The sequence below is a fragment of the Monodelphis domestica genome, chromosome 3 (assembly GCF_027887165.1).
Source record: "Monodelphis domestica isolate mMonDom1 chromosome 3, mMonDom1.pri, whole genome shotgun sequence".
NCBI lineage: Eukaryota > Metazoa > Chordata > Mammalia > Didelphimorphia > Didelphidae > Monodelphis > Monodelphis domestica.
The window spans coordinates 132,012,633-132,028,478 of record NC_077229.1 but is presented as its reverse complement, the minus strand read 5'-3'; the positions used below and the strand labels follow the sequence as shown (position 1 = coordinate 132,028,478).

Here is a 15,846-nt window from a genome sequence, read left to right as displayed (position 1 = left end):
TTGAACCCAGAGCCTCCCATCTCTGGACCCAGTTCTCAATGTACTGAACCACCCAGCTGCCCCCAACTCTAGGCATTTTTATTAGCTGTCCCCCAACATCTGGGATTCTCTCCTGTCTCATCTCTGTCTTCTGACCTTCCTGGCTTCTGTCACCACTTTTTCTGTCTCTGTTTTCCCCTCTGTACAATGGGAGTGTGAAGAATATTTGTTGTCAGCACAGGGCCTGGCCCATAGTGGTACTTAATGTCTGTTGACTGACTGGGGAATAGGTTAGACTAGGGATTCAGTTTCCTCCTCTATATAAAGTAGAAAACTGGACTAGTTCCTCTTCAGAGGCCCTTCCAGGTAGAGCATTCTGTAGTCTATAGTTTATAAGAGTCTAGATCCTAAGGTCCCTTCCAGCATTAAGATTCAATGTAATAGGGACAGCTAGGTGGCTCAGGGGATAAGAGAGTCAAGCCTAAAGATGGGAGGTCCTGGGTTCAAATCTATCCTCAGACACTTCCTAGTTGGGTGACCCAGGACAAATGACTTAAACTCTATTGCCTAGCTAGCCCTTAGCATTCTTCTGCCTTGAAACCAATTCATAGTATCCATTCTAAGACAGAAGGAAAGGATTTAAAGAAAATAGATTCAATAAATGCCCAAGGATTTTCCATATCACTTTTGGTAATAAGTATTGGGTGAGGGCATGTTTGGTTTCATCTTCTCTAACAGGTGGTGCAGTAGATAAAAAAGACTTCTCTTCCTGAGTTCAAATCTGGCCTTCGACACTTACAAGCTGTGTGACCCTGGGCAAGTAGTTTACCCTGTTTGCCTCAGTTTCCTCATCTGTAAAATGAGCCAGAGAAGGACTCCAGTGGGTCAGCTAAGTAGCACAATGGAGCAGAACAGAAGATCTGGAGTTGGGAGGTCCTGGGTTCAAATCTGACCTCAGACACTTTTCTAGCTATACAATCCCAGACAAGTCACTTAACTCCCATTGCCTAGCCTTTACCACTCTTCTCTTTTAGAATTAATACAAAGACAGAAGGTAAGAGTTTAAAAAAATAAAATAGGTATTGAGTGATAATATATGTATAACCCAGTGGAATTGCTTGTCAGTGCCAGGAGGGGGGAGGGAAGACAGAAGGGAGACAAGAAGAATCATGTAACTATGAAAAAAACTGAAAAATAAAAAAATAAAAAACTCCAAATAGGGTCACCAAGAATCAGATCTGAAAGCACAACAAATATTAAATTAGTTTTCTCCAACTAGTAATGAACACCCTCAAATTTGCTGTTGAATCTCTTTTCCTCTAGGGATTTACAAATGCCATTAAATTTTTTTAAATTTTTTTTTTACAGGTCTTCTGACTCCATTTTTTTATCTACCATCCCCACTTTCAAAATGTCCTTTCTCTAGGGTACTGATTGTGCTCTTATCTTCTCTTGCCCCCATTTGTTGGAGCATGCCTGAGAGGTCTTACACTGAAGGATGTAGGAAGTTACTGTCAAATCAATTCAGTAAGTAACCTTCCGTTTCTCCAGCCCCCATCGAGGGATTTCTTCAGAAGTGTGGCTCTCTCTGTATCTCTAGGGTGGATGCTTTAGGCAGTGGTGTTATCTAATCATCAGCTGGTACCCAACAGGGCACTCTGGGGTAGGAGGATAGGGTCAGGAAGGAGATGGGTAGCTATGTAAATAATGGGGGGAGAAAATGTGGTTTTGGAGTGTTTTTGGTTTTGGTTTTGGTTTTAAACTTTGCCTTCTGTCTTAGAATCAATATTGATTCTAAGGCAGGAGAGTGGTAAGGGCTAGGCAGTTGGGATTAAGTGGCTTGTCCAGGGTCTTACAACCAGGAAATATCTGAAGCCAGATTTGAACCCAGAAACCTCCAGTCTCTAAGGTGGGCTCTCCATCTACTGAGCTACCTACATGCCTCCAATTGAAGTTTTTAAAAAGTTTTTATTACTTCCACCCACTCCATTAGGTTGCTGAAAATAATGTCTTGCCTTTGCTTAGTAAGTGATAAAGCGCTTTCAAATAATAATAAATAATTCACAAATATATAGCATTTTAAGGTTTACAAGAGAGATTTTCTCTGAGCATCCCTGTGGGTTAGATGGCAAAGAGAGGATTATTTTTCTTCTTTTTTACAGAGTAGAAAGAGAACTAGCCTCTAAGCCAAGATTTCCATTCCTGCTTTTGACACATCATGACCCCAGGCAAGATGCAGTGTTCTAGACAAACTCTCTCCAAGACTATAAATTGCAAAAGAAAGTATAGACTCCCATTGGTGGAGGAAATTCCTTTCCTAGTGTTCCAGAACTAGAACCCAAGACTTTTGATTCCCAAGTCCAAGGCTCTTTCCACACTGACTGTTGCGAGGATAAATTATTTCTAAGATCTTGGGGGTACTCAGTGGGGACAAAGTGTTCTCTTCCCATGAAGTAATCAAGTTTGACTGTTTACCTTTAGTCTTAACCCTATAGATAACAGCATAAGTCAGCTCTAGATTTCATAGTATTTGGAGCTGAAAGAGAACTTGAGAGGGGAGAGGAGTGGTGTTGTCTAGTGCAAGCTTCTGATGAATCAGAAGCCCAGAAAGGGAAAATGCTTTTGCTAAATTCACAAAAGCAATACAGTGGACCAAGCAAGTTCTGAACCCAGATCTTCTGATGCTACATCTTTCCACTGAAACCACATGGGACCATTTTACCGGTGAGTAAACTGAAGTCCTAGAGAGAGTATCTTGCTAGATGTCACACAGGTCCAGCAGTGCTCCAATTAGAACTCAGTCCTTTAACTCCAAAACCAGCATTCTGACCCTTTGCCTTCCAAAGGCTTAAAAAGTACTCAGATACTGCTGGCAATGAGCAAATGAATGAAGCTCTTCTCACAGGTGTGGGAAAACCTGACATATTTTTTTTAAACCCTTACCTTCTATCTTGGAATCAGTACTGGTATTGGCTCCAAGGCAGAAGAGTGGTATAGTGTAGGCAATGGGAGTTAAGTGACTTGCCCAGGGTCACACAGCTAGGAAGTATCTAAGGCCAGAATTGAACCTAGGACCTCCCATCTCTAGGCCTGACTCTCAATCCACTGAGCCAACCAGCTGCCCCCCAAAACCTGACATCTTTACCATGTTTCATGGCCAGTGACTGACTTCTTTTGTTTTTCTTTAATAAACCCCTCCCTTCTGTTTTAGTATTAATTCTAAGACAGAAGCTAAAAATAATAATTCTAAGACAGAAGGTAAAAAATTTTAATTCTAAGACAGAAGAGCAACAAGGGCTAGGCAATTGGAGTAAGTGACTTGCCCAGGGTCACACAGCTAGGAAGTGTCTGAGGTCAGATTTGAACTCCTATCTCTAGACCTGGCTCTCTATCCCGAGTCACCTAGCTGCCCTTACTCCTTGCTGTTTCTTAAACAAGATACTCTATCTCCCAAACCCAAACACTTTCACTGGCCATCTTCCCACATCTGGAATTCTCTTTCTTCTACCCTTTCTGGCTTCCTTCAAATCCTAGAGAAAATCCTACCTTCGACCAGAAGGTTTTCCTGATTCCCTCTTAATGCTAGTGCCTTCCCTCTGAGATGTTCTTCCATTTATCCTGTATGATTGTTGTCATGTTCTCTCCTGTAAGGTTCTTGAGTTCTGCATTTATGATAATGCTTGGTATATGGTAGGTCCTCATTAATGTCTGTTGCCTAGCTGACGGATCCCCAATATAGAAAGCTACTTGGTCTTTGGCCACTGTGAAGTTAAGATTTTTAGTCTTCTAGCAAGGCTACCACGGATGACTAAGTCTTAGATAAATTACATTCTGGAGCCATCCTACTCCCAAGAATCTCTACAGATACTCCCCTCTTCCTCCAGATCCCACACTAGTGAGTTCTTCCTTCTAATGAGGAAGCTTTTCTTATTTAATTAGAAACAGATCCTTATCTCCCCCATCCAAACACCCTTGAAATAAGAATATCCACAATGAATACCTATTTAAGCAGTGACAAATTTACCTTGGCCCTTTAGGAATTCCTAACTATTTCAACAGGGACAATCTCTCCCAATTTATATGCTTTTAAGACTAAGGAAGCCCTTTCCTCACAACATTCTGAAGTGAGGAACATAAGTATTACTATCCCATTATATAAATGAAAAGGCTAATGTTCTGAGAAGGACCATAAACGAGCTCTCGTTGCAGCTAATAAGGGTCAAAGTTAAGGGATCCAGGCGGTGAGTTGGCTCCGTGAATAGAAACCCAGGTTCAAATCTAGCCTCAGACATGTCCTGGCTAGGTGACCCTGGGCAAGTCACTTAATCCCAATAAATCCACATCGATTCTAAAATGGAATATCAATTCTAAGACAGAAGGTAAGGTTTTGGTTTTGTTTTAAAGTCAAGGGATGCTCCTTTGGAAGAGTCAAAGCAGTATCTCTTCACAAATATCATTCATTTAATCCTCTGGACAACCCTGGGAGGTAAATGCCCCCATTTTATATTAGAAGAAACTGAGGCAGATAACAGTAAAGAAATTTACCCAGGGTGGCACGACTAGTGTCTGAAATAGAATCTGAACTGAGGTCTATCCTGGCTCCACTTCTATCTACCACTTTATCTAAAGTGCCACCAAACATGGTAAATAGGGTGTAGGTCCTATAGTCAATCTGACGTAGGTTCATATCCTACCACGGACATCTCCCGGCTCTACGACCCTAAACAAGCCACTCCATCGCCCTGTGCCTCAGTTACCTCATACGTACGGTTCAGGCAGCCTCTAGGGACTCCTAGCTCTCAAGGATCGCCAAATCTCTCAGGTACATAATTAATGCCCGCTCCTGGTTCTTTTATTAAGTGCCCGCTCTGTGCCGGGTATCGCTTCCCAGCGCTGGGAACACGAACTGTCCAAACGGCGCCAGCCCTCAGAGAGCTTCCAATCGCAAGCACTCCTACGTCGTGAATCTCTTTGAGGGCAGGGGCTCTCTGGAGGAGGGGTGGCGGTTTGAACGGGAAGTAAGAAAAAAAGGAACTTGGACGGAACCACAGTGGTGGGCAGGTTGCTTTCTGGGGAGAAGAGCTGGATTTTTGAGGGGGGGGTAGGTTTTTCCTTTGTTTGTTTTGGGGGGTCCTCTTGCTATAGTCGTCCGGAATGATTTACATACGATACTCCCAAAGTAGGTCGAACGCGTAAGAAAAACTGAGGAACCAGCAGCTGTCCCTAAAGCGCCTTGCGTGCGTGCGTGCGTGCGTTCCCACGTCTCTACCTGCCTCCCTTGCAAAGGGAGTGATGGACATCGTCGCCGCTGACTATTGATGAGTTAATTCTCTCTACGTCTGATCCGACTGGGTGGGTGTCTCTGAGCCACTTTTCCCTCTCGTAGTTAATCTTTCCCCTCCCCTGCTCTCCATACCATCTGATGGGGGCTGGAAGAAAGGGGGTGGAGGAGCGGCCCTAACCCAGGAGTCAACCACCGGGGGTTCGGGGGAACGAGGAGAGGCCTGTGTCAGCCGCCCCTCCCCCTCCCGGTTGGAATGAAGAGACAGTAATCTTTGTCGCCAGTAGAGGGCACAATTACTTCACTTTAGCTCGCTGCCGGCTCCAAGAAAGAGAGGGTGTAGTCCTGGGCAGTCAGCCTGCTTTGCAGTAGTCTTTGCATGAAGGGGTCATATAGTCTCTGTGTTTTTGCAGCAAAATGTCACTTTTGCCTTTCTTAAAACTAGACTACTGCCCTTTCCTTTTGGGGGAGACAGGAAGGAGGGAAGTAATTAATTTTGCAACTGAACACCGATCTACAAGCTTAATTTAGGGAATAAAAAGCTCACGGTGCGTAGATTCCCCGACCCAAAATATCCCTTTTCCTTTCGGATGAGAAAGTTCGCTAAAAATTCCTGGGATGAAGGGAGCGGAAGAAAAAGGTCGGTCTTGGTTAATCTTGATTCCTGGGTTCCCATGGGTTATTTACTGGCAGCTTCTTTATGAATAATCGATAGCCACCCTTTCTTCCATTTTGTATACTTTTCAAAGATTTAAGGCTTTATTTTTTTTTTAAGATTCGGTTAAGTGGAAATTATCTGATAATCGAAATGCTACCTATATTTAAATAACTAGCCCCAGCTGAGTGGAAAAGGAAAAAATAGGGACGCCCCTTTGATGTTGGGGAAATTCATTTTACTTGGGAAAGGGGGGGAGCATTTACAAAATTACAATATTAAGGTGAAAGTAAGTTCCAGTGTAAAACATCCGAAATTGGTAGGTGACTTTTCCGACAAGGAAAGAGTTAACGGTTTTGTGTGTGTGTGTGTGTGTGTGTGTGTGTGTGACACACACCCCACCTTCTTACCCCACCCCCGGGCCGCCTCCCAGTACAGTGTCCACAATCCATTTCATTGCTGGACAGGGGCTGTGTCCTCAGCTCTCAGTCGGGTCTGGCTGTCCCCACCCTCCCAATGCGCCTTCCTTTTCCCTCCTTCAATTTTCCCAAATCCCCAGGAGCCCGGGGCTGGACCGGCAGACTCGCTCGGAGCAGCGGTGCGCAGATAGGCTCTACAATTCCTTAATAAACCCGAGGTTGAGTCTCACTCTTTCTAGGTGGGAAGCTGGGGGAAGGGAAGGATAGAAACTGAGGCGAGTCGATATTCTCCCGAGTCAGTCCTAGTCTCTGCTTACCGCCTCCCCTCTCACACACACCCTCCCCCAGTCCGTGTCCAGTGTCCAGATCTCCAGGGATTCGAGCTTGTCCCTGGGCCTCGGCTTGCCTCTTCCTCTGGATTAGTTTGGAAGCTCGGGCAAAGGATCTGCTGCGTCCAGCTCGGCTATGCCGGGGGAGACTGCCCATCGATTGGAGAGGGTTCCCTAGGTCGGGGGCGCCGAATCGTTTTCTTTCATTATTGCAATGCACTTAGTCCATCGATTGAACAATAATGTATATTATTTTAATTCTCCCTTCCTCTTCCACATTTAAATGCCACTTTTATCGCCCTTCCCTAGATGTCCTTTCCCGAGACTTAGTAAACTGCCCTCCCAAAATAAGACGTATATAGTGTGTCTGTGTACGTTTTGTTTTGCAAATCCTTCAAACTCAGCTGTTCTGCGGGGACAGTCTGAGGCTCGGATGAGAGAGACATGGAAATTAAGCCAGAGGAAAATCCTAACTGTTCTGAATCAGAGAGCGAAAAGAAGGGGAGAGAGGTGGAAGAATCTTCACCTTTACACCAAAATGCAAAAAAAAAAATGCGTTAATCATATCCATAGTACCATCCTTTTATACTGTATGAGGCTTACTTATAGTGAGCCTGCCTTTTCAACTCTTCTATGAAACGGCCCCTCCCCTAGTCTGTCCTATGCAGTGGAAAGCGGAGGAAGAAAAAAAAATCCCCATCTTGCAAATCCCCGCCCACCTCTGCTTTATAATGCAAGGGTCTCTGGGGCGGAAGACCCCTTGGCAGCTATTCTCAGCTTGGACTCCAAGCCTGCCGCGGCGCCCCCCAGTCTAGCTCTTCCCCTGCTTTCTCCCTGTCCCTGACCTGCCAGGAGCGAGCTTTCCCGGTCTGTTTGCAGTGGGTTAGAGCCATAGGGGCAGAAGCTCCGGCTCCTCCTCCTGGATCTCTCCCTTACTAGGGAAGCCTGGGTTTGGCGGGAAAGATAGGCGGATGGATCTGGCCTTGGTGGTATAAAAAGCCTGATTTTAGCCGCTTTATCTGACTGACTCTCCAGTAATACGGGAGAGTGGAATAGAATAGGAGAGCGGAGGAGAGACCGACAGGGGAACGAAGAGAGAGGGGAGAACTGAGAGTGAGAAGGGGGGTCTTCTCTTTCTACTACCCTCAACCCCCTTCTCCACCCCTCCCTCTCTTCCCCGCCCGCTTCCCCCTCCTACCGCTGACTGCTGCAACCAAGAAACTTTGTATTGCATCGAGTCTCGAATACTTTGCATTGGAACTTACAATACAGAAGGAGAAAGACTCCAGCAGAAGAGAGTGGATTCTGTCGCTGTACTGATATACTTCGGTCCTCTCTTAAAGGCGATTCACCCTTCCTGAAGACCTGAATTCCTCTCGACTGGTTGAATTCCTGGTAAGTGCAGAAACCTATTTTATTTCAATTTTTTTAATTTAAAAAAATATTTTACTAACGACGAATCCGTGCCTGATTTTTTTTCCCTTAGAAGTAGGGGTGCTTTTTCTCGCTGTCTCTTGTCTTGGCTCCCCTCCGGTGACACTTTGGGGTAGAGTAGGTCACATTGAAGCTGGAGGTTGGGGAGAAAACCCAGGGCAAGATTTGGGGTGAATTGTCAAGATGAAGGAGACAGACGAAGTAGCGGAGTATGTGTTTCAGTGTGTTTCATTCCTGATCGTCTGGACATTTGGACATTTCTTGTGTATAGAAAGAAGCAAGCTAGTTTGTCGTTTTTCAGGGTCTTTTTATTTTTATTTTTGATCTGTTGGGAGAGGACTGGTTGGGAGATAATCATTCCTGGGCATAAAGGTCTTTCGCCTTATAGTCAGAATTACATATTGCGTCTGTGAGTGTGTGTATATATGAGTGAGTGTGTGTGTGTGTGTGAGAGAGAGAGAGAGAGACAGCTAGAGAAAGAGAGAGCTTTGTGCTGCTCGACTCTTGCAGGGAGAAAGGAGGGTATTTAAATTTCGGCTTAGCGCATTTCTGACTGTCAGACACTGCGGCTCTCCCCCGACCGGCAAATCCAAAACTAGATTTAAAAACTCGCCCACCGACACCTCTTCCTCCGACCCCCACCCCCTTTTAGCTATTGGAACTCGGCTAGGGGGAGTGGAGGGAGAGAAAGAGAGGGCTTTTGGATGGATGTGCGGAACTCCTGGAAATCATTTGCTCTGAGAAAAACCGGGTGAATCTTTCCCAGACGACTCTTTTCATCCCACCACCCCTATGTTCCCCCTCCCTTCCCTCCACCTTGCTCTTTCAGAGTGGGAGGAAGGGGAGACTTATTGGACTAAATGCTTTTCCAGAACAGCCTCTAACCCCCCATCTCTTCCCCCCACCCAGGGATGGTGAGGAGAAAGGATACCACCACCCCACTTAAGAGCAATTAAAAATATTTTTTCCCCTAATTTTTGTTCCTAAAACACATACACAACACCCCACCTCCCACCGTTCTGGGTGAAAAGCCGGGGAAGGGAGAGAAGCCGGCAAAGGCTGGTTGGTAGTGGGGTGTGTGGGGGTGGGGGGCGGTGAGGAGGCGGGGAAGAAGATCGGATAGGAGGAGGCGCCGGCTGGGGTAGGAGGAGGGGGAGAAGCCGGCGAGAGCTTTAGTGAGAATGGGAAAGGGAGCTGAGGGGAGCCCCTTAGCCGGGGGCGGGGAGGAGGAGGGAAAAAGGGAGGGAGGGAGGGAGGGAGGGAGGGAAGGAGGAGGGGGCCGGAGATGCAGCTGCCAGCCCCGCCGCGCCTTTCTCCTTCTTCCTTCAGGTGGCGCAAAACTTTGCGTGTACGGTTTTATTGGATCCCGTTCCCGCCCGCCCTCTCCCCAACTCCCCGCCCCAAGCCCTATGTAGGAGAGGGGGGGAGGATTTCGCCTTCCCGGAGTGTTGGGAACTGAATCCCCGGGGCTGGGCGCACCATTGTGCCCGTGCGCGGCCGGCGCAAACTGTTGCCACCCGCTGGATCTTGGCGCAAACTTAGCCGGGATTAATTGGGGGAGAGCAGCTGATTTAGCGCTGCGGCCACAGCTCGCCTTTTATGTGCGTGTGCTGGGATGTAGAGAAGGGTCTTTATTTATTCCGGGCATTGTGTACTTTTTCCTTGAGGGTTGCGTTCGGAGCACTCTCCTTGGAAGAAGAACCTCGATTAACCCCCGACTCTCTTCTCTCTCCCTTTCTGTGCTTCTCCCTCCTTTGTGTGCGCCCCTTCTCAACTCCAGGCAGGCAAGATGCCCCTCAGTGCCAGCTCCCCCAGCAAGACCTACGACTACGATTATGATTCGGTGCAGCCCTATTTCTACTTCGAGGAAGAGGAAAACTTCTACCAGCAGCAGCAACACAGCGAGCTGCAGCCGCCGGCTCCCAGTGAGGATATCTGGAAGAAGTTCGAGCTGCTGCCCACGCCTCCCCTGTCCCCCAGCCGGCGCTCCAGCCTCTCATCCTCGTCCTCGTCCGCGGGCGGCGGGGGTGGAGGCGGAGGGGGAGGCGGTTCGGTACCCTCCACAGCCGACCAGCTGGAGATGGTGACCGAGCTGCTCGGGGGTGACATGGTCAACCAGAGTTTCATCTGCGACCCTGACGACGAGTCCTTCGTCAAGTCCATCATCATTCATGACTGCATGTGGAGCGGTTTCTCAGCTGCGGCCAAGCTGGTTTCAGAAAAGCTCGCCTCCTACCAGGCGACTCGCAAAGATACCGCCTGGGCCACCAGACACAGCGCTCCCCCAGTGCACAGCCTCTACTTGCAAGACATGCACACAGCGGCCTCCGAGTGCATCGACCCCTCGGTGGTCTTTCCCTACCCGCTCAGTGAGAGCAGCTCGCCCAAGCGCTGCACATCCCCGGTCTCCTCTAACACTTTCTCGTCCTCCACCGCCTCCTCCATGATGTCCTCGGTGGCCTCCTCTCCCCGGGGCAGCCCCGAGCCCCTGGCACTCTGCGAGGACACACCACCCACCACGAGCAGCAGTAGCAGCAGCAGCAGCAGTAGCAGCAGCAGCAGCAGCAGCGACTCTGGTAAGCAGAAGCAGCCCCTTAGAGGGTCTCTCTCTCCCTTATGGTTTCAGCTTGACAGCTAGAGAAAATGAAAGGAAAGGAGGGTTTGGGCTAGGTGGAAGGGAACGGTTCCCTTTCTCCTTGGACCATTTTTAGTCTGCCCTCCACCCTCAGGAATTTAATTACTAACCGACTTATCTTTTAACCCTGCTTTCTCACTTCTCTTTTGCACCTTTAATACTGAGCTGGGGTGAGGAAAGGAGGATCTGAAAGGCGATTTCTATTGTCTTCATAAATGATTCCCTTTCCTGGGCCACACTGAGCTGCCCTCCTTTGAACTGGGATGGGAAGGGTTAAGGAGGGGGAGGGGCACAGTCTGGGTGGTGCTAGTGAAAGTGACTAAAGTTTGAATGGGCTGGGAAGTGAGGATATTCTCAGCCCATTTCGAAAACTTGAGAAAGTCTTTCAGTGCCAACACTGGCCTTTTTTTCCCTCCCGCTCAGAACTCTGGCATAACAGCCAATTTTTTTTTTCCTTTTTCCACTTCCCGTAAAGTAGGGAGTTGCTACAGTCCTACCCCAAAAGACTTGGAGTTATCATTTGCACTGCCTAGGAGGTGCTTCATAATAAACTCCCCTTAAAATAGGAGGTGCTGAGAATGCTTTGCTTTGGGTGTGTCCAAAGCCTCATTAAGTCTTAGGTAAGAATTGGCATCCCTGTTGTATTCTGGTAAATTGTAATTTTCTTGACTTTGCTATAACCTCTATTGTCATTCATGGCCTTCCCTTGTTCAAAATTCCTCTTAAGAGTCACTGGTCCTTCATCTCTACCTCTCTCCCCATCAGCCTTTCTTTGTCTATTATCTGGTTCTGCAGTGTCTACAGAGCCCATCTACCCAAGCACTGCCCATCGCCTGCCCCACTATTCCTGGGGGAACCAGACCCTTTAAAAAACCTTCACCATAGTGGAGAGAGGTAATGAGAGGAGGATGAAAGAGCCTTTAGAAGGCATGCCATGATTCTTGTGTTCTCTTTGAGGACTAAATGCTCCTCTATTGATAGAGAATTCCACTTTCAAATAATGAATGGATTTTGGATTTGAGCTTAACCAAAGGACCTTCAGGAAAGTCTCTTATTTTAGGCCTGTCATTGGGAAGAACTTGTTAACCAGATGATTTTTATTTGTCTTACAGAAGAAGAGCAAGAGGATGAGGAAGAGATTGATGTGGTTACTGTGGAAAAGAGGCAGCCTTCTACCAGAAGATCCGAATCAGGCTCCCACACAGCTGGAGGCCACAGTAAACCTCCCCACAGCCCCCTAGTCTTGAAGAGGTGTCATGTCCCCACCCATCAGCACAACTATGCTGCACCCCCCTCCACAAAGAAAGACTATCCCTCTGCTAAGAGGATTAAGTTGGACAGTGGCAGAATTCTCAAACAAATTAGCAACAACCGAAAATGTGCCAGCCCCAGGTCCTCAGACACGGAGGAGAATGACAAGAGGAGGACACACAATGTCTTAGAACGCCAGCGGAGAAATGAACTTAAATTAAGCTTCTTCGCCTTACGAGACCAGATCCCGGAGTTAGAGAATAATGAGAAGGCCCCCAAAGTTGTCATCCTCAAAAAGGCCACAGCTTATATTATATCTATCCAGGCAGAGGAGCAAAAATTGTCTACAGAGAGTGAGCTGCTGAGGAAAGAACAACTTCAGTTGAAACTCAAACTTGAACGGCTACAAAACTCTTGTGCATAAGTTATAAGGATGGGTGAAATCTTTTATAATTTGTTTTCACAAGACTGATTTAAAAGTTTCATGTGTAGACTGAAACAATTAAATATGAACAATATTGCATGTCATGCAACCTCACAACCTTGGCCAAATTTGTGAACTGAAAAGTTTGACCATAACCTTAAACTGCCTCAGTTTATGCATAAAGAACACTTTTTTTATGCTTCAATTCCCTTCCCCCATGTACTATATCGATTATTTTTTTTTATTTAAGTACATCTTTCTTTTTAAAATTGATTTTGATATGAGTTTTAGAAAAAAATAAATATTTGGCAAATATATATAATTTAGCCAAATCCTGAGTAACTGTTTTTTGCTGTTTCCTATGTTTTCACTATTAGCAAAAACACCTTGGCCTTTTAGACTCTGGAGATCTGGGTTCTAATCACACCACTAATTCTACCTAACAGTGTGACTATGAAATGAATGGGATGTGGTGGAGGATGAGGGGATTAGACTGAGAGCCAAATCAAAGGTTTACTCTATTTTGAGCTTTTTTAGTGTTCTTTTCTGAAATAAGTCAAAGCTTAGGGTCCTTTGGTTCTCCTGGGCTAGAAAATGCTTCCTAGCAACTGATCAGGATGAAAGCAACTAGTCAAGATGATGAAGAGTTATAGTGATTGGCAGAGAGGGGGGCAAAGGGTGAAACAGAGCTTGAAAGGATTTCCTTGAAGCTCTAAAACTGAATTTATTTAAAGGAAAAGAGTTCCTACAACTTAATTAGCAAAAAGTGCATGAAGAGTAACTTGCACTGTGTGGTGCTGTATAGAAAACACCCAGAAGACAACAATCCATCCTTCATATATTGCCTGAGCAGTCTTTTGAGGGAGCAATTGTAGTCACTGATAGAACTGAGTTTTGGAAGTGCTTCTGTTGCCAGTTAAAAAATAAAATAAAATTATTATTTGAGTATCTAGTTCAAAAGATTCATGAGAAAGTTGATCATAGTATACCCAGGAAGTTTTACCCTGGGCATTTGCTACTAGGTAAGTAACTTTGGGTAAGTCACTTAACCCTTTGTGGTCCTCAGTTTCCTCATCTCTAAAAGTGAGTTTGTTACAATCACTTAGTGACACTGAAAGTTCTCAGAATTCCAAAGTTGGAGAGGATTTTAAAAGCCACTTTATTCCTTTTACAACAAGAGGGCATAAATGGCCATCCAACCCAGCCTTTACCTGAAGACCTCCAAAGAGGGGAAACCCAGTAAAGAAGCATAAATGGTTTTTTAGTAGCACTTAGGCCTTTGTGGCAATTATTCTCCCCTCCCTCATGAACCAGGGTTCATGAATTGCCCTAAATGAGTTTTCATTGAATGCAGCAAGTAAGATTGAGTCTTCTAAAATAAGATGACTTTAGCTAAAAACATATTGAGTAGGGTACTTGAAAGTAATGGCTTCCAAAAAGAAAATAATTTCCACCTCCCCAAACACACCTATGTTGTTGGTTTAGCATCTAAAGCTCTTTAAATGCTAATCAAGGGACTAAAAGTATTTAAACCTTTCCACTCCTCAGTTGACTTCTGGCAAATGAGAGATTTGGACTAGATGACCTAGTCTTCATTCCTTCAGTGGGAATAGTATTACCAAATTCTTAAGGTTCTCCTTTTATCCTTCAATAAGCATTTATTTAGCACCCACTCTGCTAGGCACTGTGCTAAGTACAGTTTCTTTGTGACCTCCCCCTCCCTATCAACCAGGGCTGTTTTCTTGACTTCCTTTTTCACGCCCTGCTTTATTTTGTTAATCAAATCAATCAGCATTTAAGTGCCTACTATGTCCCAGGCTCCAGTGCTAGATGGCAGTCATCTTTCCTTGCCTATTAAGATAACAATTCTTCATCCTTTCCTAGTTGTATAACATCCTTCTAACCTAATACATTCACCTAAAATCTCAATCCAGTAAAGATTCTGAGTCTCACTTCAGTTTGACAGATGGAATGGTGCCATGAAAAGAAAGCAATAGATTTGTAGTCTCAAGGCATTTAACCTCCCATTTTCTTCATGTAAAATGAAGAAAAGTTGAACTAGGTAACCTCTAAGGTTGAAATTCAGCCCCATGTTTGGTGTATTTTCAATTCAGAGTCAACCAATAGAGATTCTCTTTAAGCAGTTGAAAAGTATCTAAATCTTAACTCACAATTTGCCTGGTTCTTCCCTATGTTGATTTGGAAGTAAAACAAAAATGCCTCAGGATGAAAAGAAACAGGTGTCACTTTTTTTTTAACATCATTGACTGAGCCAATAAAATGGGAAAAATTCCTCACTAGGAAAACTACTCCCAAACCATTAGGAAAACACTTGGTGGAAACAGATCTTGGCTCTATTAATTGTAGGGAAGTGTTCCAATTCCCTAATAAGCCTATCTTGATTTTACCCAATTAGGAAATGGGCTGCCTATGGGCCCAATGCCAACTTCTTACCAGAAGGGCAAGGCTGATTCTGACCATAATACAAACTGGCCCTTAAAGCCACTCCAGAGTCCCAGGGGTTTATATAGGCATTGTGAAATCCTTTGTATGTGGCCATAATCAACAACTGAGGGGTGGGCTGGGCAGGGGAAGACTTAGAGGGGAGGGATGGAGCCAGGAGACTGGGAGAGGGTTAAAATACTTTGCACACCTTTTAGAGTAGCTTGGAAATTAATGGATACCCTAGGGGGATTCCTGTGCCAGTCTGGCTGAGTGATGGAATGTATGAAGAATAAGGAAGTTGGGGGGGGGGGGTTGGAGGGGTTTTTTTGCTGCTGTTCTGGAGACACTAAGATGAACTTTTTTTTTTTAATTAAGTTATTGAGCAGTTTTCACAGTGCCTCCAGCAGACAGTTTATTCCCCTGGAATTATGCATTTCTCCCCATTTTGAAGTTTGCCATATTTAATAAAAGAGCAAAAGATGAACACAGGAATTCCTAATGGATACTTCTTGGGTAAAAGAGGAAAAACAGTTTGGAGGGAGGGAGGTACTCCCTGAAGGGAGAATTCAGTAGCCTATAATTGACCCTGTCATTAAATATATAGAGGTGCATATTTCATCCTATACAACTCCTGTTGATGTCTTTTTCTGAATCATAAAAGAACTACCCAAAGTGCTAGAGTCCTGCTTCTAGTTCATTTACTATTTCATGAAAAACTCATAATTCTAGTGGAGGAGAAGATGAGTCAACAACTAGTTACATACAAAAACAACCACCTCTTTTTTAATAGATACAAAGTTTATTATCTAACAAGAAAGATAAGAAATGTACACAAATAACTGATAAAATACTAATAAAATAAAATTGGGGACAGTGGATTGAGAGCCAGGCCTAGAGAGGGGAAGGTCTTGGCTTCCAATCTGGCCTCAGATGCTTCCTAGCTTTGTGACTGGACAAGTCACTTCACCCCCACTGCTTAGACCTTATCACTCTT

At 45.3% G+C, this 15,846-nt stretch overlaps 1 protein-coding gene across 2 annotated transcripts; it reads left to right on the top strand.

Annotated features, from left to right (window-relative positions):
- Positions 1 to 7,410: 7,410 nt before the first annotated feature.
- Positions 7,411 to 12,749, top strand: MYC (MYC proto-oncogene, bHLH transcription factor). 2 transcript variants are annotated; one of them, XM_007488315.3, is made up of 3 exons: positions 7,411 to 8,058; positions 9,878 to 10,673; positions 11,845 to 12,749. In XM_007488315.3, exons 2-3 carry the CDS (start codon positions 9,887 to 9,889, stop codon positions 12,405 to 12,407), a joined length of 1,350 nt encoding a protein of 449 aa, XP_007488377.1. In that variant the 5' UTR covers positions 7,411 to 8,058; positions 9,878 to 9,886; the 3' UTR covers positions 12,408 to 12,749. The 2 variants fall into 2 exon arrangements, with proteins under 2 accessions (XP_007488377.1, XP_001381378.2); XM_001381341.5 differs by lacking the exon at positions 7,411 to 8,058 and adding an exon at positions 9,518 to 9,698.
- Positions 12,750 to 15,846: the final 3,097 nt, after the last annotated feature.

Coding starts and splice junctions, on each gene's coding strand:
- MYC (XM_007488315.3), top strand. CDS start 9,887: ATGCCCCTCAGTGCCAGCTCCCCCAGCAAGACCTACGACTACGATTAT. Junction 10,674..11,844: donor CAGCAGCAGCAGCGACTCTG/GTAAGCAGAAGC, acceptor TTTGTCTTACAG/AAGAAGAGCAAGAGGATGAG.